Source organism: Sinocyclocheilus rhinocerous, unplaced genomic scaffold (assembly GCF_001515625.1).
Source record: "Sinocyclocheilus rhinocerous isolate Xijiao unplaced genomic scaffold, SAMN03320098_v1.1 scaffold1915, whole genome shotgun sequence".
NCBI lineage: Eukaryota > Metazoa > Chordata > Actinopteri > Cypriniformes > Cyprinidae > Sinocyclocheilus > Sinocyclocheilus rhinocerous.
This window is the reverse complement of record NW_015639873.1, coordinates 593,739-613,262: the sequence shown is the minus strand read 5'-3', so window position 1 is coordinate 613,262 and position 19,524 is coordinate 593,739. Positions and strand designations below refer to the sequence as shown.

At 35.5% G+C, this 19,524-nt stretch overlaps 1 protein-coding gene across 1 annotated transcript in view; it reads left to right on the top strand.

The window, feature by feature from the left end:
• Nucleotides 1–19,524, top strand: part of LOC107752255 (kinesin-like protein KIF1C) — a 43,887-nt gene that overhangs the window by 214 nt on the left and 24,149 nt on the right. The window contains exons 2-12 of the mRNA XM_016568184.1: nucleotides 2,231–2,307; nucleotides 2,763–2,942; nucleotides 8,545–8,610; nucleotides 8,783–8,961; nucleotides 10,265–10,376; nucleotides 10,451–10,528; nucleotides 13,402–13,467; nucleotides 13,651–13,729; nucleotides 15,621–15,699; nucleotides 15,805–15,953; nucleotides 17,640–17,800. Of these exons, the coding sequence (XP_016423670.1) occupies nucleotides 2,231–2,307; nucleotides 2,763–2,942; nucleotides 8,545–8,610; nucleotides 8,783–8,961; nucleotides 10,265–10,376; nucleotides 10,451–10,528; nucleotides 13,402–13,467; nucleotides 13,651–13,729; nucleotides 15,621–15,699; nucleotides 15,805–15,953; nucleotides 17,640–17,800 (1,226 nt within the window). The remainder of the gene's footprint in view (nucleotides 1–2,230; nucleotides 2,308–2,762; nucleotides 2,943–8,544; nucleotides 8,611–8,782; nucleotides 8,962–10,264; nucleotides 10,377–10,450; nucleotides 10,529–13,401; nucleotides 13,468–13,650; nucleotides 13,730–15,620; nucleotides 15,700–15,804; nucleotides 15,954–17,639; nucleotides 17,801–19,524) is intronic.

Sequence of the window (19,524 nt, the reverse complement as noted above, 5' to 3'; positions counted from 1 at the left end):
CTCTCACACACACACACACACACACACACTCTAACCCTACCCTAACCCTAAAGATCCAGGATAATTCGAGTTCTCGTGATATGACCCTATTAAATCTCGCTCCATCCTTTACTAGTTACTCTCCATGAACTTTTCCACGGTCATATCCAAAAATACTTGTCTCCACCCACACGTTGAAACAGGGGGAATTTCTGAGAGTTTGTAAAACACAGTCCTGAACCGCTGTAAAATCCTGTCGTTTGCGGCAGCTGCCAAACCTCACATTCCCGTCTTCCTCTACACAGCGTTTCCACCTCACTCTCTCTTCCACTACAGACTGCTGTTTGCCTCCCCCACCTCTCTCTCTCTCTCTCTCTTTCTAAAGAGTCTGCCGGTCTGGCAGTCTGTTTGCTTTGACCCCCTCCAGCACAAACACTGAGCTGTGTGAGCTCAAGGCAGCGGTGCTCATTGTTACCCAGCAGTGCTTTATTCTGCTGGGGCCTTTGGCTTCCTGTTAAAGACCCTACTCTCTGTAGTTTCACTTTTACACCCATCTGAAGTTGATTACGCCAATCTGAATTTTAAAGAGGGCAGTACTGATCCAGATCCGTGCATTGTTTTAATTTTTTTAACATCGAGTTAAATATCCGTCCTTACTAAAAAAGCAAAATCACTGCTGACCAGAGCATGCAGTGCACTCAAAATAGTGGTGAGAGGAAAAGATTATTCATCACTATTTTGACTCAATTCTGAAGGATTGCAATTGTGTTCCTCTCTCTCTCTCTCTCTCTCTCTCTCTCTTTCTAAAGAGTCTGCCGGTCTGGCAGTCTGTTTGCTTTGACCCCCTCCAGCACAAACACTGAGCTGTGTGAGCTCAAGGCAGCGGTGCTCATTGTTACCCAGCAGTGCTTTATTCTGCTGGGGCCTTTGGCTTCCTGTTAAAGACCCTACTCTCTGTAGTTTCACTTTTACACCCATCTGAAGTTGATTACGCCAATCTGAATTTTAAAGAGGGCAATACTGATCCAGATCCGTGCATTGTTTTAATTTTTTTTAACATCGAGTTAAATATCCGTCCTTACTAAAAAAGCAAAATCACTGCTGACCAGAGCATGCAGTGCACTCAAAATAGTGGTGAGAGGAAAAGATTATTCATCACTATTTTGACTCAATTCTGAAGGATTGCAATTGTGTTCATTTCTAACCACAGCTATATGTCACTGTGGCACATCTGTGTGTGCTTGAGACAGCCGTTTTCTGCTCACTGCCATCTAGACGTTCAAGTTTGGAAAGGTTGAAGCAAATCACTTGTGTACTTGGCTCTTTTCACAGCCTGTGATGCATATATATATATATAAAGGGCTGTGAATTTAACACAAAATTCTTAACGCATTTAACGCACCCCATCCCGGTTCAGACCTGTATGTCATCTTACATTGCATGAAGTTACTGATGAACATGATGATGACTAAATGCGTAGCCTAAAATTCAAAATATGAGGACCTGTATGTTTTTTTGTCTTATATTTATATTTTATGATATAGTTCAGCAATATTACACAAGCAAGAGTGCTGTTTTTTCCTGAATATATTAGGGTTCTTTGAAATCCATTTTATTTTTTTCCAAATTCTGTTTTCTTCCATTTACATTTTTCAGGATTCCGTGTTTTTTTGTTTGTTTTTTTTTACATTAAATTGTAGTAATCAAAAAGCATGTATAATTAATTGAAATCGTTACACTTACACAGTTTAATAAGTTTATTACAAGTTTAACAAAAATAAATGTTTAGGATCCTGTGAAATGTAATTTTTTTTTCTGGTAATCAACTGAAGGCATAAAACTAATTTATAATCAAATAAATAAATAAAAAATGTGCAAACAAAGTGCTGCACAACAGAGGTTTATGCTAAAATTAAAACACGGAAGAAAAATTTGGATTATTCCTTAAAAATAATGTTTTAAATATATATATATTTTTATAATTATTATTATTATCATTAATGCGTACATTCTACTGTACAACATAAACATATTTCTGTCACAATTTCTTCAAGCAAAACCAAACTTTTATTTTGACTGGTTGCCATGGAGACCTTAACTTCTGTGTGTGTATAATATGATGATAGTTTTTTTTTTCTCAAATTAATTGGTAAAATGCTCATGAAGAGACTCTTAGAGCAGCTGGAGATGAATTTCATGTGTTTATGTCGAATTTCATGACTCACCAATACTGTGTGTCTATGTTTAACAGGTATTATTAATCCCAAGCAACCCAAGGAAGCACCCAAGAACTTCACTTTTGACTATTCATACTGGTCACACAGCTCAGTAAGTTTGAATACATCACACCAAAAAACAAAAAACTAGGCTTTGTCTCAGTTTGCAATATAAACGGGTGAGATAGGATGCAAGACTGTAGCTGCCGCAATATTTTTAATTGCATGAACCTGTCAATAAAGCAGCTATACGGAAAGGTATACTGTAACAACTTCATGCTGTAAGGTCTATAAAGTCCCCATTTCATCAAATACATGATTGGAAATCATGCCACAGTTCATACGTCTTATTTTGCGAGTGAGTTCATCAAAGGCAACTGTGGCAAGAAACAGAAAAATATATATATATAACTTCAGATGTTTATTCTTGCATGTAAATGCAAACGGTACAGAACAAAAAGGTGCATAAAATCAAGATGCAATTTTATGTATGAAATACTAGCATTGATCTTCCTCAGACATTCATCTGAACACAGAAAACTCCCTTTTTCCTCTGTGTGTTTGCAGGAAGAAGACCCATCCTTTGCATCTCAGGGGAAGGTGTATCAGGACATTGGCGAGGAGATGCTGCTTCATGCTTTCGAGGGCTATAATGTGTGCATTTTTGCTTATGGACAGACTGGTGCAGGAAAGTCGTACACAATGATGGGAAAACAGGATCCGGGACAGCAAGGCATCATACCACAGGTATTTTATGCAGATAGCGTGAATAAAAGCTTTTTTTTTTCTGTCCACCACAAGTGAAATGAACAAAGCGATGGAGTCAGTATATATTTGATGTTTAATGTGTTGCTATGTAAGATTTCACTATGGAGGACAAAAAAACAGAAGCTATTTTGAATGATGTAGTCTGAATGGCTTGTCTATGTTAAAGGTGCACTTAGTAATTATTATTTTTTATTTTTTTTATTTTTTTTTCGCTAATTCAAAAATTGTGCACATAGCTGAATGAACAGCACTTAGGAAATGCTCTCTCTCTCTCTCTCTCTCTCTCTCTCTTTCTAAAGAGTCTGCCGGTCTGGCAGTCTGTTTGCTTTGACCCCCTCCAGCACAAACACTGAGCTGTGTGAGCTCAAGGCAGCGGTGCTCATTGTTACCCAGCAGTGCTTTATTCTGCTGGGGCCTTTGGCTTCCTGTTAAAGACCCTACTCTCTGTAGTTTCACTTTTACACCCATCTGAAGTTGATTACGCCAATCTGAATTTTAAAGAGGGCAATACTGATCCAGATCCGTGCATTGTTTTAATTTTTTTTAACATCGAGTTAAATATCCGTCCTTACTAAAAAAGCAAAATCACTGCTGACCAGAGCATGCAGTGCACTCAAAATAGTGGTGAGAGGAAAAGATTATTCATCACTATTTTGACTCAATTCTGAAGGATTGCAATTGTGTTCATTTCTAACCACAGCTATATGTCACTGTGGCACATCTGTGTGTGCTTGAGACAGCCGTTTTCTGCTCACTGCCATCTAGACGTTCAAGTTTGGAAAGGTTGAAGCAAATCACTTGTGTACTTGGCTCTTTTCACAGCCTGTGATGCATATATATATATATAAAGGGCTGTGAATTTAACACAAAATTCTTAACGCATTTAACGCACCCCATCCCGGTTCAGACCTGTATGTCATCTTACATTGCATGAAGTTACTGATGAACATGATGATGACTAAATGCGTAGCCTAAAATTCAAAATATGAGGACCTGTATGTTTTTTTGTCTTATATTTATATTTTATGATATAGTTCAGCAATATTACACAGGCAAGAGTGCTGTTTTTTCCTGAATATATTAGGGTTCTTTGAAATCCATTTTATTTTTTTCCAAATTCTGTTTTCTTCCATTTACATTTTTCAGGATTCCGTGTTTTTTTGTTTGTTTTTTTTTACATTAAATTGTAGTAATCAAAAAGCATGTATAATTAATTGAAATCGTTACACTTACACAGTTTAATAAGTTTATTACAAGTTTAACAAAAATAAATGTTTAGGATCCTGTGAAATGTAATTTTTTTTTCTGGTAATCAACTGAAGGCGTAAAACTAATTTATAATCAAATAAATTAAAAAAAAATTTGCAAACAAAGTGCTGCACAACAGAGGTTTATGCTAAAATTAAAACACGGAAGAAAAATTTGGATTATTCCTTAAAAATAATGTTTTAAATATATATATATTTTTATAATTATTATTATTATCATTAATGCGTACATTCTACTGTACAACATAAACATATTTCTGTCACAATTTCTTCAAGCAAAACCAAACTTTTATTTTGACTGGTTGCCATGGAGACCTTAACTTCTGTGTGTGTATAATATGATGATAGTTTTTTTTTTCTCAAATTAATTGGTAAAATGCTCATGAAGAGACTCTTAGAGCAGCTGGAGATGAATTTCATGTGTTTATGTCGAATTTCATGACTCACCAATACTGTGTGTCTATGTTTAACAGGTATTATTAATCCCAAGCAACCCAAGGAAGCACCCAAGAACTTCACTTTTGACTATTCATACTGGTCACACAGCTCAGTAAGTTTGAATACATCACACCAAAAAACAAAAAACTAGGCTTTGTCTCAGTTTGCAATATAAACGGGTGAGATAGGATGCAAGACTGTAGCTGCCGCAATATTTTTAATTGCATGAACCTGTCAATAAAGCAGCTATACGGAAAGGTATACTGTAACAACTTCATGCTGTAAGGTCTATAAAGTCCCCATTTCATCAAATACATGATTGGAAATCATGCCACAGTTCATACGTCTTATTTTGCGAGTGAGTTCATCAAAGGCAACTGTGGCAAGAAACAGAAAAATATATATATATAACTTCAGATGTTTATTCTTGCATGTAAATGCAAACGGTACAGAACAAAAAGGTGCATAAAATCAAGATGCAATTTTATGTATGAAATACTAGCATTGATCTTCCTCAGACATTCATCTGAACACAGAAAACTCCCTTTTTCCTCTGTGTGTTTGCAGGAAGAAGACCCATCCTTTGCATCTCAGGGGAAGGTGTATCAGGACATTGGCGAGGAGATGCTGCTTCATGCTTTCGAGGGCTATAATGTGTGCATTTTTGCTTATGGACAGACTGGTGCAGGAAAGTCGTACACAATGATGGGAAAACAGGATCCGGGACAGCAAGGCATCATACCACAGGTATTTTATGCAGATAGCGTGAATAAAAGCTTTTTTTTTCTGTCCACCACAAGTGAAATGAACAAAGCGATGGAGTCAGTATATATTTGATGTTTAATGTGTTGCTATGTAAGATTTCACTATGGAGGACAAAAAAACAGAAGCTATTTTGAATGATGTAGTCTGAATGGCTTGTCTATGTTAAAGGTGCACTTAGTAATTATTATTATTATTATATATTTTTTTTTTTTTCGCTAATTCAAAAATTGTGCACATAACTGAATGAACAGCACTTAGGAAATGTCTTGGCATGAGGAATCGATTTTTTTTGTTCTTTTTTTTCTTTTCACATACTGTATTATTCATTGTACCAAAAAAATACTGTAGGTTTCAGACCCCAGAATTTCTCCTCACTGCAAAAAGATCATTTGTAGAAACCAAACTGCCAAAACAACATTAACCAGCCGTAATTGTGGGCATCTGAAAGAAGACGTAGCACCAAAACCAGCCGTTTAACAAATATGTGGCTGTTTTTTCTACAAAAAACTTACTAAAGGTATAAGTAAACTTCAAGGAACATACAGTACTAAAATAATAAAGAGGCATGTCATGACCACTTTAAAATTATGTTTTGCATATTACACCAGTACTCCACTAATAAATAATGATGTGGACATGAAATAATGACTTGAGTCAAAATTATTTTAAAATCGTACATGTATAATATTGTGCGTGCGTGCATGCGTGCGTGTGCGTGTGTGTATACAAAATTAAATCACTACGACAGTATTACTATAATATTAGGTCCTTCTGTTTAATTTTCAGTACAGTTGATAATTGAGATGTAAGAGTTAAGTTTGTAAGTCCTCTGTGATACAAGAGGTATAAAAGGTAGATGTGGTAGGTAGGTAGGTATGCCGATGAGCGGCCTGATTTATAGGGTTTCCATGAACGACGGTCAACAGTTGATAAAAAAAATAAAAATCCCATTCGTTTTCTCCATAGAGGAGTTTTAGTGATAAATTCTAAACCTTAAAAACAGACCTGTTGTGGGTATAAAAGGTAGATGTGGTAGGTAGGTAGGTATGCCGATGAGCGGCTTGATTTATAGGGTTTCCATGAACGACGGTCAACAGTTGATAAAAAAAATAAAAATCCCTTTTTGTTTTCTCCATAGAGGATTTTTAGTGATAAATTCTAAACCTTAAAAACAGACCTGCTGTAGTTGTTAATCGATGACATATCTTTTGTTGAATCCATCAGCCTGCATTGTTTCAGCTAATTTTAAATCATGTTTAACAGAGGATTTTCTGATAAAACAAAGACTTTATTAAAGTCATCATGGGAAAAAAATAAATAGGAACCAAGAAGGAAGGCTGCTGAAATAGTGGGAGCGGGGACAGATGCACTCTATTAGGAATTATCAGACTGCCGAAAGCCCTGATTTGACCAATCAGAATCAAGTATTAGATAGCTAGATATACAAGATAGCTTCTGATGTTCACTAATGTTTATTTCGTGGTATAACTAGTCAAGAGGAAGAGATGATCGGTTCACGAGCCGCTTGAACTGAGGCGCTACAGTGATCTGTCACCACACGTTAAAGAGGTTTAACGTTTAACACATTAAAACGCAAACGGTGTTCATTGTTTGAATTTCTTACAAAATGACAAAATCTGAAAGCTGAGACTTTGTTTCATAGCAGAAGTAACCTGCTCTGTCTTGTCTGTCGGCGCGTCAGTGTCCTCGTTTTTTTCACTACGTGAGAGCGCTATGTACGGTGGACCAGTAGTGCACAATACAGTGAAATCTCCGCAACACAACAAAATGAGCACAACACAATGGAAATGGTCCTATGCACACAAACACATATATGTAAGCTAACGAGTGTTTAATAATGAAGTATATCAGGGTTAGGGGTATAGGTGTATGGAGGGCTTTATTGTCCCAATAGCGGCATCCATTTAATACTTTTAATAAATAAAATAATTTACACTCTACATTAATATTGCATCCTGTTAATGTAGAACAAAACTGAGGTGCAAACATCTATCTATAGCCTGTAAATAGTATCTAACTATTATTTTCACTTAGTGCAAACACTGCATCCATAAAATACTTTCTATTGTCATTTAATGTAAACAGCATCTAAAATATGCTACTTACACTGCAAATAGCCACTGCCTTCTATAAAGGCGTAAAACTAACATGCAAGCTTTATATAGTGGTAATGGACTAATGAAACCCTAATTTTGAATAATTTACTATACCAATACCATACTCTTGAACTTGCACATATTTTTACAGTTGAATTAATTTCATAACGCTGTGCCTCACGGCCACGTAAACAATGCTTTAAAGCTAAAATTTGGGCTGCATACTAGAGTTAATGGTCTAACAGTATTAATAATTTTTAAGAGCTTTTACTGCACCAGGATTTTTAAATGACACTTTAAATTTGCGTGACTTGGCTAATGGTTTTAAAAAAATTGGTACTACAGTAAAATGCTCAAAATTTGAATTTCGTTAGTCTTAAGGCTTAATATAATTTAAACGGATGAGTTATAAAAAAATTCACCCCCCTCACAGTTGTCATGAAGGGCAAAATTAGCTATATAGACCAAAATAATTTTTTGAACCAGGCTGTAAACATGTTTTTTTCTGCTGTAAAGTTGGGCATTTTAACATGGGGAGTCTATGGGATTGACTCCCTTTTGCAGCCAGCCTCTAGTGGCCAGTTGATGAATTACAGTTTAAGTCACTTCCTTGTTGGCTTCACGAGAGAGAGCGGGAGGTTGCCGCTTGGTTTTAACGCATCCTCTATAGTGGCCAAGAAAGGGAGCGCGAGCATTTCCGTTGTGTTGTGCACTACTGGTCCACCGTAGCTATGGCTTGTCGGACGTAGCAACAGTAACCAAGAGCGATGGGTCTTTGCGAAGGGTCAATTGTGTTAAAGATATGCATTCATAATAAACAAAATAATGTAATAAACATAATTGGTCCGTTTATTAGGGAGTAGTGGGTGGCTCGTCAGAGGTACTAATAGAAATTACTTCAACTACTTGAAGTAGTTATTGGTTAATTCTATACTTGAATTTAATCGAGTTGAGCTCTCATCTCTCTCATTGTGTTTCATTTTTTCCCCATAGATGTGCGAGGATTTGTTCAGACAGACGGCAGATAACACTGACCCTGACCTGTCCTTCTCTGTTGAGGTATGCTCGAGTGCATTTACAGTGTTAAAAGAACTGCGAGAATCGTTTGATGCATGGCCTCATAAAGTATGCGAGTTCAGATTAAACAACAGTTTCTGAAATAAAATGAGCGACTCCTTATGCATTATACAGTCAATAAAAGATCTGATATAATGCCATGTCTATTTTTTAGGTTTCATATATGGAGATTTACTGTGAGCGGGTTCGGGACTTGCTGAACCCAAAAAGCAAAGGGTCCTTGAGGGTCAGAGAGCACCCGATAATGGGCCCTTACGTAGAAGACCTCTCCAAAATGGCAGTTACCAACTACAGTGATATTGCAGATCTCATGGACACTGGCAACAAAGCCAGGTATTATTAATTTCAGCATTTAATTGAAAAAAAGCATGTCATTCTGTTTGCTCAATGAGCTCATTCAAATAAGATGCAAATTAAAGGCAAACAAATGAAGCAAAACAAAGATGCTTTTCACTGTGTGCAGAACAGTTTTGAAATAGCAGCGTTATTAGAAGTGCAGATAACAAAAATAAATACATAAATAAAACCGGTAACGATAATAATAAAAACAAAATCACTAGCTAAGGACAGAAACACAAGGCCTGTGCATGAACAAAAATCTAGGCAAGAATGCTGAGGTATTGCCAGCATGATTTCTCACATTACTGTGGTGGTAGTTACCTTCTAATAACCAACTAGATGTGTTATTCAGGCTATAAACATGTTGACAGTTTACTGACTAACTTAACTAGCTTAGTGAGATTCTCTTTAAACACTTGCTCTAGTATGACAGTAGTAGTTAAAATGTTTTTTTTTTTTTTTAATTGAGCTCACATAGCTATATGTCTGAGTTTGCATACTTGTGTGAGGTAGGGCTGAAATAATTACTTCTAGACAATTGTAGACAATGATGCATTTTGACCACAGGAGCGCTGCAGCGGTGAAAAGTGATTGTTGGACAGCTGAAGCTGTCTAGTTAATGTTAAAGCATTAATGCTTTCATATTAAAGCAATAAGCCCCAAGAAGCCGTGGTTTACAGTGAATTTATAACAGCTAAGGGGCGTTGTTAGGTACGACGCGCCCCTTAGCCGTTATAAATTCACTGTAAACCACGGCTTCACGGGGCTTATTGCTTTTATAAAAACGGTTATTCCATATACGTAGTTAGGTTTCACAAAATAAAACAGAGCAAATGAAGTGTAATGATATTAATAAAAACAGTATTCTTCCACCAAACAATGTAGTTCCTCAGAATCAGTTGTGGTTGCAACAAAGTGGTTGCCGAGCAACACACAAACGTAAACAAAGGTGTATGTTACTTTGTAGAGTTATTTACAACAGCTTCGAACGCGGCTCAGCCAATCAGAATCAAGCACCGGAACTCTCCGTTTTATAATTCACATTTATTAACTTGTATAACTGTTCAAATACGTTTGACAAGTATTTAGATGTGCATGAATGAAAGCTGTGTGATCTTGTAGTTTTAGCCAAGTGTTTTTCAGGAACGTACACACGTTACTTTCATAAATATAATAACACATTAATATATATATATTATATAATGTTGTTTTGATTTTGTAACCGACTACCTTTTTCTTGTTCTGATTACATACATTACTTTGATTAAATATATTATTTGTTTTCTGTTACTTTAAGGACGGTTGCTGCTACTAACATGAACGAGACCAGCAGTCGCTCGCATGCGGTCTTCACCATCCTCTTCACTCAGCGTCGACATGATAACATGACCAGTCTGGACACCGAGAAGGTGTGTGTCAGGCATTATAAAACACTCGTCTGTTGCTGTTCTGCGCTCAGTCTGGTTTCTCGTCTTCCGTTCAGGTGAGCAAGATCAGTCTGGTTGATCTGGCAGGAAGTGAGAGAGCAGACTCATCCGGAGCCAAAGGCATGAGGCTGAAGGTCTGTCAGATCTCATATTATTGATACATCACATATTATGTCCTGAGGTTAAAAATTGGATGGCCAAAACATTTTTTTGCAGTTGAATGACTCCGAGTCAGAGGTGCTTGTAATCACCCCGTGTGGCCCCAGTAGTACTAGTCCTTATCTAATAAAGTCCGGAAATAGGCCCGCAACCTAGGTGTAATTTTTGACTCAGAAACGGTCCTTCGGTGCAGATTACTATACAAGCGACAGATGAAAGATGAAAATCGAATCAAAAACAAAAAAATCAATGGATTAGGGCAACTCTTAAAATTTGGTATGAGTATAAAATAAGGGATCTTTATTTACATATGACTCAGACTTTAAACCAAATTCGTTAGAAATGCATTTCAAAGTATGGTCTAAGAAAGGGATTACTGCCTATTGTTCAATAATGGATAAAAGGACAATTATTAGATTTTCAATCTTTGAAAGAAAGATTCCATTTAGAATCTTAAGGACTCTTTCAGATATAAAGCACTTTGTAACTTTGTTTTGAATGGTGCTATATAAATATAAAATAAATTATATAGCTGTTATAAATTCACTGTAAACCACGGCTTCACGGGGATTATTGCTTTTATAAAACGGTTATTCCATATACGTAGTAAGGTTTCACAAAATAAAACAGAGCAAATAAAGTGTAATGATATTAATAAAAACAGTATTCTTCCACCAAACAATGTAGTTCCTCAGAATCAGTTGTGGTTGCAACAAAGTGGTTGCCGAGCAACACACAAACGTAAACAAAGGTGTATGTTACTTTGTAGAGTTATTTACAACAGCTTCGAACGTGGCTCAGCCAATCAGAATCAAGCACCGGAACTCTCCGTTTTATAATTCACATTTATTAACTTGTATAACTGTTCAAATACGTTTGACAAGTATTTAGATGTGCATGAATGAAAGCTGTGTGATCTTGTAGTTTTAGCCAAGTGTTTTTCAGGAACGTACACACGTTACTTTCATAAATATAATAACACATTAATATATATATATTATATAATGTTGTTTTGATTTTGTAACCGACTACCTTTTTCTTGTTCTGATTACATACATTACTTTGATTAAATATATTATTTGTTTTCTGTTACTTTAAGGACGGTTGCTGCTACTAACATGAACGAGACCAGCAGTCGCTCGCATGCGGTCTTCACAATCCTCTTCACTCAGCGTCGACATGATAACATGACCAGTCTGGACACCGAGAAGGTGTGTGTCAGGCATTATAAAACACTCGTCTGTTGCTGTTCTGCGCTCAGTCTGGTTTCTCGTCTTCCGTTCAGGTGAGCAAGATCAGTCTGGTTGATCTGGCAGGAAGTGAGAGAGCAGACTCATCCGGAGCCAAAGGCATGAGGCTGAAGGTCTGTCAGATCTCATATTATTGATACATCACATATTATGTCCTGAGGTTAAAAATTGGATGGCCAAAACATTTTTTTGCAGTTGAATGACTCCGAGTCAGAGGTGCTTGTAATCACCCCGTGTGGCCCCAGTAGTACTAGTCCTTATCTAATAAAGTCCGGAAATAGGACCGCAACCTAGGTGTAATTTTTGACTCAGAAACGGTCCTTCGGTGCAGATTACTATACAAGCGACAGATGAAAGATGAAAATCGAATCAAAAACAAAAAAATCAATGGATTAGGGCAACTCTTAAAATTTGGTATGAGTATAAAATAAGGGATCTTTATTTACATATGACTCAGACTTTAAACCAAATTCGTTAGAAATGCATTTCAAAGTATGGTCTAAGAAAGGGATTACTGCCTATTGTTCAATAATGGATAAAAGGACAATTATTAGATTTTCAATCTTTGAAAGAAAGATTCCATTTAGAATCTTAAGGACTCTTTCAGATATAAAGCACTTTGTAACTTTGTTTTGAATGGTGCTATATAAATATAAAATAAATTATATATATATATATATATATATATAAGGATGTATTTGTTTGATCAAAAATACAGTAAAAACAGTCATATTGTGAAATATTACAATACATATGTGAATATTATAATCTAAAACAACTTTTCTATCAGAGTTACATGATCCTTCAGAAATCATTCTAATGTTCTGATTTGATGCTCACTTATTGTCAGTTATTATTGGTGCTCAATTATTAATAATGGTTCTTATTTATAATGTTGGAAACAGTTTTTGCTGCTTAATATTTTTCTGTAAACCATGATACATTATACATGATACATTTTCAGGATTCTTTGATTAATGAATAGAAATATTGGAATATTGGAGATAGAAATCTTTTGAAACGTTATAAATGCCTATACTGTCAATTTTGATCAATTGTAAGCATCATTATGCAATAAAAGTATTAATTTCTTTAAAAAAAAAATCTTGCTGACCCCAAACTTTTGAATGGGTAGTGTATCATTCAACATTGATAATAATCAGAAATGTTTGAGCAGCAAATCAGTATATTAGAATGATTTCATAAGATCATGTGACACTGAAGATTGAGTAATGATGCTGAAAATACAGCTTTGATCACAGAAATAAATTACATTTGAACAGATATTCACATATAAAAGAGCTATTTTAAATTGTAATAATATTTCAGAATATTACTGTTTTTACTGTATTTTTTATGAAATAGCTGCAGATTTAGTGAGCAGAAGAGACTTTTTTTTAAACAATAAAAATCGTATTTTTTCCATATGTTTGACCGTGAGTGTGTGTGTGTGTGTGTGTGTGTTGGACAGTTACTTGAATTACATTGAAAAGCTCCAGAAAAGCATTCTGCGGAGTAAATTATGACAACTTACTTTTGGTTGTATTAATCTTATCAAGCATTAACAGAAAGTTTAAAAGCATCATGTCTTTTTTTAGGAGGGAGCCAATATTAACAAATCTCTGACAACACTGGGTAAAGTCATCTCAGCACTGGCAGACATGGTAGGAACTTCTTCTTTTTCTTTTCTTTAGTAGTTGCGTCTCTCCTTTGTTTCTTACTGCTGCTTCGGTTCAGTTCTTCACCTCATTTCTCATCAGTGTCTTCATCTCTTCAATTGTCTTTCAGTGTTTTGTCTCAAATGCAGAGTTCTTTGTCAAGAGTAACAGTATGTTTCTCCTCCACAGCAGGGCTCGAAGAAGAGACGCTCTGATTTCATTCCCTACAGGGATTCTGTGCTCACGTGGCTGTTGAGAGAAAATCTAGGTAAGGCCTGTTCACAGACTCTCTGGCGTCTAAAACCAGTTTGGTCTGATTCTCAAAGCCAACTAGAAGTTTATGTGACATCCAACTAGTCATTAATGAAGTCTTCTGGCAGAAAGTGATTTTAAATCTGGAGATGCTCTCTAACTTACCTGTGAATACAAGCACAGCTGAACAACAAGATTAAATGGTAACAGAACAATAATTTTGTGATGCATATTCTTCATGTGGGCTTCCGGGAACATACAGAGGTGCAGATAGCAGCTGTGTGTCTTCTGAAAGATGTAGATATGTGACCCTGCAGCACAAAAGCAGTCATAAGTCGCTGGGGTATATTTGTAGCAGTAGCCAAAAATACACTGTATGGGTCAAAATTATTGATTTTTCTTTTATGCCAAAAATCATAAGCATATTAAGTAAAGATCATGTTCCATGAAGATATTTTGTAAATTTCCTACCGTAAATATATCAAAACTTAATTTTTGATTAGTAATATGCATTGCTAAGAACTTCATTTGGACAACTTTAAAGATGATTTTCTCAATATTTTGATTTTTTTGCACCCTCAGATTCCAGATTTTCAAATTTCACCACTGGTTTTGTGGTCCAGGGTCACATATAAAAAAAAATTAAAAGAATTCCAGTGTTAATGAAATTGCCATATTTAAAGGGATAGTTCACCTAAAAATGGACTTCATTGACTCGCCCTCATGTTGTTCTAAAAGTGTATTTCTTCAAAATACAAATGAAGATAAATTCAGTGTCACCTGAAAGATTACACATCCATGCAACCAAAATTTGGACACTTCACAACATTCATAAAGACACTCGAGCTTCTGCAAGAGCCGCTGAGGTTTGTTCTCGCTCATCAAGCAAGTGCGGTTTACTTTTACGACGTCTTTAAGGATTTTTGGAAGTTTCGGTTGCCTGGATTTTTAAAATGCTTATTTATGTAAACAGTTGATTTGTCTTGAATACTTTACTGTTATAAAATCCAGGGTCAGTGAGATTTTTTTTTTTTTTTTTTTTTTTAAAGAAAGTAAGTTTTTTTATTCAGCTCAGAGACATTAAATTGATCAAAAATGTCAGTAAAGATATGTATAAAATTTTAGAAGATTTCTGTTTCAAATAAATGCTGTTCTTTTGAACTTTCTAATTATCAAAGAATCCAGAAAATATATATATATCTCGGTTTCCACAACAATATTCGGCAGCACAACTGTTTTCAACATTGATAATAATAATAATGTTTCTCGAGCAGCAAATCAGCATATTAGAATGATTTCTGAAGATCATGTGACACTGAAGACTGGAGTAATGATGCTGAAAATTCAGCTTTGATCACAGAAATAAATTACATTTAACAGATATTCACATAGAAAACAGCTATTTTAAATCATAATAATATTTCACAATATTACAGTTTTTGTTGAAATAAATGCAGCCTTTGTGAGCAGAAGAGACTTCTTTCAAAAACATTTTAAAAATCTTACTGACACCAAACTTTTGAATAGTAGTGAATGAGCAAGTGCCCAAAAAATGAGGTCTAATAGACCTGTCGCGCTCTATTATGTTATTAATATCAATCAAACAGCAATATTGAGAAGAAAAATAACTATACTGCTCTTCACTTATTTCTCTATTACTGACTGACAGTTTACTTGAACAATTGCTTTAAAAACATTATTTACCTAATTGAGAAATACTACAAAGCTTTAATTTGTTGACGTATTAATATTTCACTTTAATAATTACATAAAGGAATGTTGAATAGGGTACTAAATGCTTTTCATTTTGGTGTGAATAGACCTTTTTGGTTTTGTTGCGAACGAGTCTCTAACCGTCTGTTGTTTAATGCTCCTCGCAGAGTTTAATTATGTGTTTGTGTTTGAAGGTGGAAACTCGCGCACGGCCATGATTGCTGCTCTGAGCCCCGCAGATATTAATTATGAAGAAACACTCGGTACTCTCAGGTAAAAACACACCCGAGAGAGCCATATTGAGCTGTCTGTGTCCTGTACATGCTGTTTAAGCAGCACTGTGTGTGTGTGTGTGTGTGTGTGTGTGTGTGGCTGCAGGTATGCAGACAGAGCCAAGCAGATAAAGTGTAACGCTGTCATTAACGAGGATCCGAACGCACGGCTTGTCAGGGAGCTGAAAGAAGAGGTCAACAGACTCAAAGAGCTCCTCCTGTCTCAGGGGCTCAGTAACCTCATCGCTGCTTCAGGTAATGTTCACATCAGTAACAGCTGTCTCAGGAGCTCACAAGTGGACCGCGCGCTAAATTAGGGATAAACATATGTGTCTTGGAGACTCGCCGCGTTCCTTTAAAGCAAAGTTGAAAACGGTCTCGATTGCGTGTAGGAATATCTTTGGTGTGCCATGCAGTGACATGGGTTGATCTCATGAAAACATATTCAAACATAACCCATTCACCACAAAAGCAAAGGAAAAAAGTATTTTAAGCCTTTTTATAGCCTTTGAGATTTTTGCATAGACATAATTTTTCATTCATTTTCAGTGGTGATTCTCATTAGATTCTCCTTACTTAAAATAATAAATGGCTATTTATAATTGTAAAAAAAAAAAGTTTAATAGTTTTGTATTATTATTATTTAAATAAGCATAAATAAAAGGCTGTTGAGGTTAATAATATACAGTACTGTTAAAATTTTTGGGGTCTGTATTATTTTTTTATTTTTATTTTTTTATTGTTTTATTAAATTATTATTTTTTTTAATTCTACACTATTATGCTCAGCAAGGCTATATTTATTTAATAAATAATTATATTTAATAAAAAAAATTTTTAACTGAAATATTGTACCAATTTCAAAAAATAGTTTTTTATTTAAATATTTATATGTGAATCTATGTTAAAATGTAATCAATTGCTATGATGAGTTTTCAGCATCATTACTCCAGTCTGCAGTGTCACATGATCCTTCAGAAGAAACATGAAACATTTCTGATTATTATCAATGTTGAAAACAGTTGTGCTGTTTCATGTTTTTGGTGGAAACCGTTTCAGGATTCTTTGATGAATAGAAAGTTCAAAAGAACAGCATTTATTTTAATTATATATCTTTTGTAAAATTATTCATGATTTTACTGTCACTTTTGATTGGTTTAATGAATCCTTGCTGGATTAAAGTAAAAACAAAAATCTTACTGACCCCAAACTTATGAACGGTAGTATATTAGGTATTTTTGCATTACAGTAATGAGTACTGGGGAGGGAAATCTGATCACATGGTCACAGGATGCACAGAAGTTAAAGGGATAGTTCACCCAAAAATTAAAATTAGCCCATGATTTACTCACCCTCAAGCCATCCTAGGTGTATATGACTTTCTTCTTTCAGACGAATCCAATCGGAGTTATATTAAAAAATGTCCTGGCTCTTCCAAGCTTTATAATGGCAGCGAATGGGTGTTTCTGTTCAACAGTCCAAAAGAAGTCCAATAAAGTGCATCCATCCATAATAAAAAGTGCCTCACACGGCTCCGGGGGGTGAATAAAGGCCTCCTGTAGCGAATCAATGCGTTTGTGTAAGAAAAATATCCATATTTAAAACTTTATAAACCATAATCTCTAGCTTCCGCTGACTGTCGTACGCGCTTCATGGATGCACTTTATTGGACTTCTTTTGGACTGTTGAACAGAAACACCCATTCGCTGCCATTATAAAGCTTGGAAGAGCCAGGACATTTTTTAATGAAACTCCGATTGGATTCGTCTGAAAGAAGAAAGTCATACGCACCTAGGATGGCTTGAGGGTGAGTAAATCATGGGGTAATTTTCATTTTTGGGTGAACTATCCCTTTAACAGACATGGAATAAAAAAAAACTCCAGTGTGACCAATTACACTAACATTCACTTGATCAGTAACTGGCGCACTCATTTCTCTCAGGGACTGAAACGGGCCGCCTGGCTTTGGGAGGAGCGTCAGGTGAGCTCCATCAGCCCTCGCTCTCATATGCACCGTCTACCTCTGATGCACCGATGGAGGGTGTGACGCCCACCAGTCCCACTGCGCACATCAGCAAAGAGGAGGCTGTGGAGAGACTCCAGGTACATGATGGCACAGACTCTGTCTCTCCGACTTCAGCCAAATACCAGAACAGCAGTGTTGGAGAGCCTACTTTCATAATACAGTTCTTTAGTATTAAAGGGAAAGTGCACCCAAAAATGAAAGTTCTGTCATCATTTACTCAACCTGTATGAATAGGTGCGTCCCAAATTGCATACTTATGCACTATTCTATGACGTTTTTTAGTATGAATAGTGCGAGTAGTGCGTTCACACTGTAAATACCAAAAAGAAAAAGTGCACTTTATATACCCGGATGATGCACTTAAATAACAGAAAAAACAAAGTGTGGAATGTTGGACACTTCATGCAAAAAATTTTGGTAACCAAACAGTTGACGGCAGCCATTGACTTCCATAGTATGGTAAAAAACACTATGGAAGTCATTGGCTGCCGTCAGTTGTTTGGTCCTCTTTTGTGTTCAGCAGAAGAAAGAAATTCATACAGGTTTGGAACAACTTGAGGGTGAGTAAATGATCATGACAGAATATTCACTTTTTTGGCGAACTAGCCCTTTAAAGTAGGTAAAGGTGTTGCAATTTTAGAAGTTTTGCTAACTTCAAACTCTCCGTAGGATGACTTTCAAAGGCATGTCAACGAACCCAATGTCAGCAAATCCAAATGCAGAGAGTGTTTCTAACTAATTAGGGTTATGTACACGTGTCATTCTACAGAATTGGTTAAAATTAAAAAGTTAAAATGTCTTGGAAATAAAATGTTATGTATGCAAATTGTATAATATCCAAGGTACATATCTCTAGTAATTGTGCAGTTAATTCTCATATTGTGTTTTCAGAATGTTTTGGAATATTTGTCCTCTCCCCAAATGTGTCACTACCGAAACACAGTAATAATAATTTAATTAGAAGGGTTATATTGACCTATTAAGATTTTGCTTGAATCTACATTGTAAATATATATTTTTTGCTATTTTATTAAATTTTTCCAGAGGTAAATCAATAACAATTACATTTTTAACAATATTTCAAGTGTAATTTATGAGATTTGTTGTATTTTGAATCCAATCTTTCTTTGTAAAAGGCATAAAGTTGATCATACTGATTTCAAAGTTAAGGATGCATTAGTTTGAATATACATTGAACCAAAAACTATCATAACATCTTAGTTGATAATTCAGTATACTTTATTTTTGACAAAACATCCCATGTTTCGGTAGTGACTGCACACTTTCAGTAGCGACAGTAATGCTTTGGTAGCGACCACATCACGTTACAGAATTTTAACTTGCATACTAAAACATACTAAAAAACTGCATAACTGAACAAGAATTGTGCTTATTTCCCCCAAATATGAAGATTATGCTTTCTCTTTTGTCACTACCGAAACAATGAAGACATGTTTCGGTCGTGAAAATTTTATAGGATAACACCCCAAAAAAACAACAAAGATGTCACTACCGAAACTCCACCAAATGTTGTATTTTTAAAAACAACAATGGAAAAAAAATACACAAATTATTTCAATATCATTTTCATAAGTTGAGATTTAGGGGTTAGGGTTCGGGACAGCCACCTCCCAATTGAAAGTACCCAATAAATGATCATTTTATATATATATTAAGCTTACTGATATTTTAAATATTATTGTGGGTTTCAATAGAGAGTAGAAGGATCTTAGTAAACATCTAAGATTTGAATACTTAAATGCTTTTTAAATGTGTTTTTTGGTTGTGGGACAGCAGTTTG